Below are 6,147 nucleotides of genomic sequence, written 5' to 3' on the forward strand. Positions count from 1 at the left end.
AGAAAAACAATTGCTTTTTGGTTTTGCATGGGAAATTTCCAGATCTGTTGTATTTTCAGATACATTTATGAAATTACATGTGTTTACCTTTTTCTGGTTCTATAAAGACGTCCTAGAGGAGTTATTTCCACACCAGTGATAAGAACATTTGGCCGAGGAGGAAGATACTATGGGAGAGCTTATAAGAACCAGGGAGTTATTCAGGTAATGGAAACAAAATCAGATATCAGCTCTTTTTGTTAATGTACATAGGTTAATGTTGCATTGGGATTGTGTTTTAGGTGCATTAGGCTAAACAGAAGGTTAACAAATTCATTTTCCTTGTTGTTTTTGTTAAAGAATTAAAAAAAAACCGTGCCAAATTGTTAAGTGAGACCAATGTCCTGCTTAGTATTTTATTTCCATAGAAAGCAGTTAGATAAACCAGCACATTCTCCACTCTGTATAGTATAGTAATATACTATAATATATAATAATTGTTTAAATAACTTTGTTTTACAAACAATATTGTATTATCAGCTATTAAGCCAGTTAATACCCCTGACTATGTGGATTGCAAATAACTAGCTAGCAAATGCCAGTTTTTTAATCAATATTTCCGAGACTGAAAAGTGCTCTTAGTATTGCAGGCATCATATTCTGTGTAAAAAAATCCAAAGAAATGCTGAATTTCAGTAATTTTCCTAAGCTGGTAACTCTTTCAGTTGTGTTCCTAACTAATTTCATTATTTCTTTTTTATTACTATTTTGTTTTTATGTTTAAAAAACAGGGCAAACCTCCTTATGCTGCTTCAGCAGAGGAAGTGGCCAAAGAACTTAAATCAAAATCAGAGGAAGGCAAGTCCTCTATTGTGTCTTCAGAAGGATCCCTGGCTGAAAATGGCATAATGAATGAGGAGAAACCAGCTTCCCATATGAATGGGAGTACAGCAGATGTCAGGGCTTCCAACCAGTCTGAAAGTGCCTTGAGTAATGACTCTAAAATGTGCAATACAAATCCTCACTTAAATGCACTAAATGCAGACAGTGTTTGCCATAAAGATGATGCTCTTGAGGCTACTGTCTTAAAAAAAGAAGAGTAAACTTATTTTTTATAGAGGGTGAAGGATGTTGGAAGGGTCAGGATTAGGAATATCTGGAAAGAAAGAGAGCCTACAGTTACGTACATTTTTTCCTTTCCGTAAGAGAAAAATGAGGACTTGGAAATTTGGATCCCTCTTGGATGTCAGAGATTTAAAGAACACATTTTTAGTTTTAACCAGTTGTAGTCAAAATGCTACAATACAATAAAAATGAAAGAGAATGAAGAGCATTTGACTCCCGCACTTAAAATGATGTATACACAAAGTTTAAACTGGTTATGACAAAAGCTTGTAGTTTTTGTTTCTTGAAATATATTAAAAAGGAAAAGAAAAACAAATTTTGGCAGTCTTTCAGTATATATAGCTTAAAATATAATTTTTAGTACTTGGCACCATATGTATGCCATTATATTTGATTTTGCATTACTGTGTCACAAAGCTTTCCTTAAGGCTTTGATTTCATGATTATGGGGGGGAAAGGCACAACCACAGTTCTTTCTTTTCTTAAATTTCATCACCGTTGATGTGGTTTCTTTTTATGTTTAAAATGTGCAAACTATCAAAATCGAAAAAAAATTATAGAGTAATATTGGAGTTCTGATTATTTTAAATATACATCATAATACTTTACAAGCAAGTTAAAATGGATTTAACTTGAAAATCATAGAAGATGCAAATGACCTTTTCAAAAGAAACACAATGTGTTCTGATACTTTTTGTGACTAATACCATGCATCTGTGATCAATGAACTATGTGGTTTTTGAATCAGACGTAGACCATTAGTACTACTATTTGAGCTAAACTTCTGCATGGTTCATAATTTTAAAGTGTGTAGTTAATATTATGCATGTTCTTGTTCTCTTTCTTCCATTCTTACAAGTACTGTGCCCATTTGCAAAACAAAAAAAGCTAATAATCAGTAATAGTCCTATAAAAGATGTTAACTATGTTTAGTCATTGACTGATCTTGCTCTAACCTTAAAATTTTGTGATTATTGACCTCTGTTGCATTTATTCTAAAACAAAAAAAAATTATCTAGCCGTTTTGAATATCAACGTTTCCCTGGTGTACTCATTGCTGTATGCATTATTGTTCTCTGTTGCTGTTTTATGCCTTCATATTAGCAAATATGAAATTCTGTGGAAAAACACAAAAAAAGCTTTGATCTTCAAGAAATACCCCCCTTCTGTAGCAGGAAACAAATGGCTTGTTCTTGAGAACTTTCCCATCAAGAATTTAGTATAAGCAAATATACCTGTATCATTTTGATGTTTTTGTTAGTGTTTCCAAACTTAATGTACTTCAGAATCAGAATCATTTCTTTATATTCGTTTTCATATAATTCTCCTGATGCTCTTCATCACACATTAGTGATCAGAAATGAGGTGTAATTCCCTATTCCCTGCCCGCAAGAGCTAAGTAGGTATCTTAATGTAAGTTGAAGGGAGTTCTGCCCCAACTCATGGATTGTGCAAGAATGAACTACTGTTGGGTTTGATTGGTTGTAGATGGATTGTGGTGTGGTGTATTTGAAGGCTATTGAATGCAACTTACAATGCTTAATAAAAATCTTTATTCTTTTAGTATAACCTTGTTGTATGGTGTCTTACTTGTGTTCCCAATAATTTTCTTTTCTTTTTTTCCCATACAAATTTGAAGTCTTCAAACATCAGCAATTTTAGTAGTTGATGATGAGCTCTAGAAATAAAGATGGTAATGACAACAAGGTAGAGCCATGTTGAGCAGATGTTAATTTTTTTCAGCTTCCAGGATGCCAATTGCAGCTGATGGGTTTTTGTCTTGAGAGCAGACATGGTGGGTAGTCATCAATATGCCACCTCTTTGGTGTTTTGTGTAAATAATAAAAGTTCCTGTTGCAGCATAATTGCCTCCTTTTATTTTGCCATCCTTCAAAGCAAAAGATTGGAGTTACAATTTTGTAAAATTCTTGAATTCCCTGGAACATAAAAATGAATTCCACATTACCTCTCTACTATTAAAATTCAGAACACTGGGAAATCTAATAAATCTTGCTATTTTGAGTTCCATAATGTGCCATAAAGCATCTTACTGACAGCAACCAGTGATTTTGAGAGAACATGTATCGGCACAATTTGCAATGGAACCCAAGCTAAACAAACCTTCAATTTCTTGTTCCATTGTGGACAACAACCTCGGTGCTCCTATTATAGAATTATTATGAATTAATTTAATTCAATAGCAAAGCTATGGCATTCTCAACAGAAACCAAGAAAGGACTTCTACAACTCAAATCTAAAATGCAACTTTCCTAATGAATGGTTTTCAATGAAACAAGGCTAACCTGCAACCATTCTAGGTAGGGAAGATTGCCTCCTGATTTTTTAGTTTCCCATCTTGTGTTGAGCTCCTTTTGGGAAGAGGATAACATCTTAAATCTGCATAGGGTTGGGACAGAAAATGCATTTTATTACTCAGCAGTAACTGCCATTTTCAAAGGGAGGTGTTCAGCTTGGGGATGCCAGCAGTTTTAACTAATATGGTGCCTCATAGTGAGAATTTCATCATTGTCAAAAGAAGACAGCTGTTTCTTTAGACTGTCTGGAATTGGTCTAATTTCTGTCACTTTTCTACTTTTTTGAGGCTGATAGGAAAAAACAGGATAGAATCAGAATAGATTGTAATACATACAGTGCATTTCTGTTTTCTGGCTCTTGCTGGAGAAAAACAGGAAGGGAAAGACTGCTAAAGATAGTGAAGCATCTATTCCCATGGTCTTTGTATTGTTTCTGATCCGCAGTTGTGTATTTTGTCCCATGTTTCTATCTCTTGCATTGTCCCCAAATTGTTACTATTAGCATGTATGCATTCAGTTTAAACATTAATAGCTATTTTTGTGCTGACTATGCCAAACTAGACCAGTCTAGTATCTACAGCAGTCATACTATTTTTGTCTCTTGCTTCAAACTGCACTAACCATCTGATGCAGATTTGTGGGGTGGTACTGCAAGGTGAAGGAGAATCCATTCCTTTTCTTTCTACCATTCTGGTTGTAGACAAGCAGCACCAAATGCTGCCTAGTGAATTAATAACCACCTGCTTACAAATACTCTAGAGCAGATAGATTCATTATAATAATAGAATAAGAAATCCTAAAATTTGCTCAGGTCTTTCAGGCAAATTCTTAGTTAAGTGTTACTAGATAGCTATCTAAATTTCTACTTGAACATATCCAGTGAGACCCACATTTTAATCTCTTGGCTAATTTTATTGTCGAATTATTACTACATTAACTTGGAATCCGCTCTCCTGTAACTGAAAATAAGTCATTCGGGCCTTAGTCATCTCACAGTTAGACTATTGTAATGCGCTCTAGCCATGAAGAACATTTGGAAGTTACAACTGGTGCAATGTGCCACAGCGCAGGCAGTTCTTGGGACCCAAAGAATGGCCCATGTAACACCACTGCTCCGCAAACTGCATTGACTGCCAGTCTGCTTCTGGTGGAATTCAAGGTGTTAGTAGTAATTTTTAAAGCCGTTCATGACGTGTCCAGGCTACCTGAGGGACTACCCATGTCAGCAGAAGAGGCATGCTGCAGGCCTTTGATTATTCCAGCTGGCGGAGTCCAGGAGAAGGGCCTTCTCTGCCATTGTACCTGCCCTCTGGAGCATCTTGTCCCCTGGAGTAAGGTTGGCTCCAATCCTTCTGACTTTCTTAAGAGCTTGGGGTTCCAATGTGGGAACATCACAAAGGAGGTGATCAAATAACAGATCCCACCTCCACACATCCTGCCCCCACTCTCTCCATCTTCTATTGGATCATAGCATTTGGCTTTTTTTTTTTTAGTATTTACTGTACATTTATCTTTTATATGATTGCAAACCATCCAGAGTTACTCTGTGGTAAGATGGATGGCCAATAAATTTTATAAATGAAAATTAAATAAAAGATTCACTGTTTTGCCCTCTAGAATGATGGAAAGGGGAGGTTTCAATGATATACATTGCTAAAACGTTTCAGCACCCACCCATCCTTTGGAGTTCTTTGTAATTGTTGCTTTAGTATTTACTGTTACCTTAATTTCCTTTTACCATTCTCCTGTCATGGAATCTCTTCTCATTGCTCTTTTGAAAGTAAAAAAAAAATCCAATTCAAAAAAATCCAATTCAATCACACTCCAACTTACTTCCCCTTAAAAGTCAAGGATTCCAGCATTACATGGGCATTTTTCTCCAATATTCCTGTTAGTTTTATATCCTCAACTAAGTCTTCATGGATTACAGCCTTGTCATGGCGAAGGGGTTTGCGTAGCTCAATGAAGCTATGAGCTATGCCGTACAGGGCCATTCAAGACAGACAGGTCATAGCAGAGAGCTCTGACAAAATGATCCACTGGAGAAGGAAATGGCAACCCACTCCAGTATCTTTGCCATGAAAACCCCATGGACAGTACCAAAAGGCAAAAAAGGCCTGGTGGAACATTGTCCATGGGGTCGCAATGGGTCGGACACGACTTCGCAACTAACAACAACACAAGTTTTTGGGTTCGTGTCAGTGAAGGATAGCTGTTTTCATTGTGTTTTCCTCCAGTCTGAAGGTGAACATTGTCAGCAAGTTAAGTCAATTTCTTAGAAGAACCATACGTAGCAGAATTTGCCTCTCAACAGATATCGGGTTAATTTAAGACCTTCATCTATACTGCTTTACTACTCAGATGAAGAGAATAATTCTACTAGTGTTCCCCAATTTAACAAATATTTGTAGCATTTCAAAAATATGCTATGATGGTAGTATTTCAATTGTCCAGTCACCTACTGGTTACCATTGTGAGTGTTGCCAGTCATAAAATGTACTTAACCAGAAGATATGGGAGGTGAAAATAGTCCTCAAACATCCTCTGTAACTTCCCACTACTCTTGACTTATCTTGGTCTTCATTCTGGGTGAATAAGTATGCTTCTTAAAAAAGGGCTGGTCTCTAACTACTGAGAGTGACAGATAACTCATTTAAAGAATTATTCATCCCATACAGACATTTATTTATTTAAAATAAATAAAATATCCGGGGCATATTCTGAGCTA

At 36.0% G+C, this 6,147-nt stretch overlaps 1 protein-coding gene across 1 annotated transcript in view; it reads left to right on the forward strand.

The window, feature by feature from the left end:
- Window positions 1-2,673, forward strand: part of FAM120A (family with sequence similarity 120 member A) — a 63,307-nt gene extending 60,634 nt beyond the window's left edge. Inside the window, exons 17-18 of the mRNA XM_087709078.1 lie at window positions 108-204; window positions 771-2,673. Of these exons, the coding sequence (XP_087565204.1) occupies window positions 108-204; window positions 771-1,082 (409 nt within the window). The 3' untranslated portion in view covers window positions 1,083-2,673. The remainder of the gene's footprint in view (window positions 1-107; window positions 205-770) is intronic.
- Window positions 2,674-6,147: the final 3,474 nt, after the last annotated feature.

The sequence above is a fragment of the Thamnophis sirtalis genome, unplaced genomic scaffold (genome assembly GCF_051295495.1).
Source record: "Thamnophis sirtalis isolate CommonGarterSnake01/CBP01778 unplaced genomic scaffold, rThaSir2_p1.2 scaffold_3, whole genome shotgun sequence".
NCBI lineage: Eukaryota > Metazoa > Chordata > Lepidosauria > Squamata > Natricidae > Thamnophis > Thamnophis sirtalis.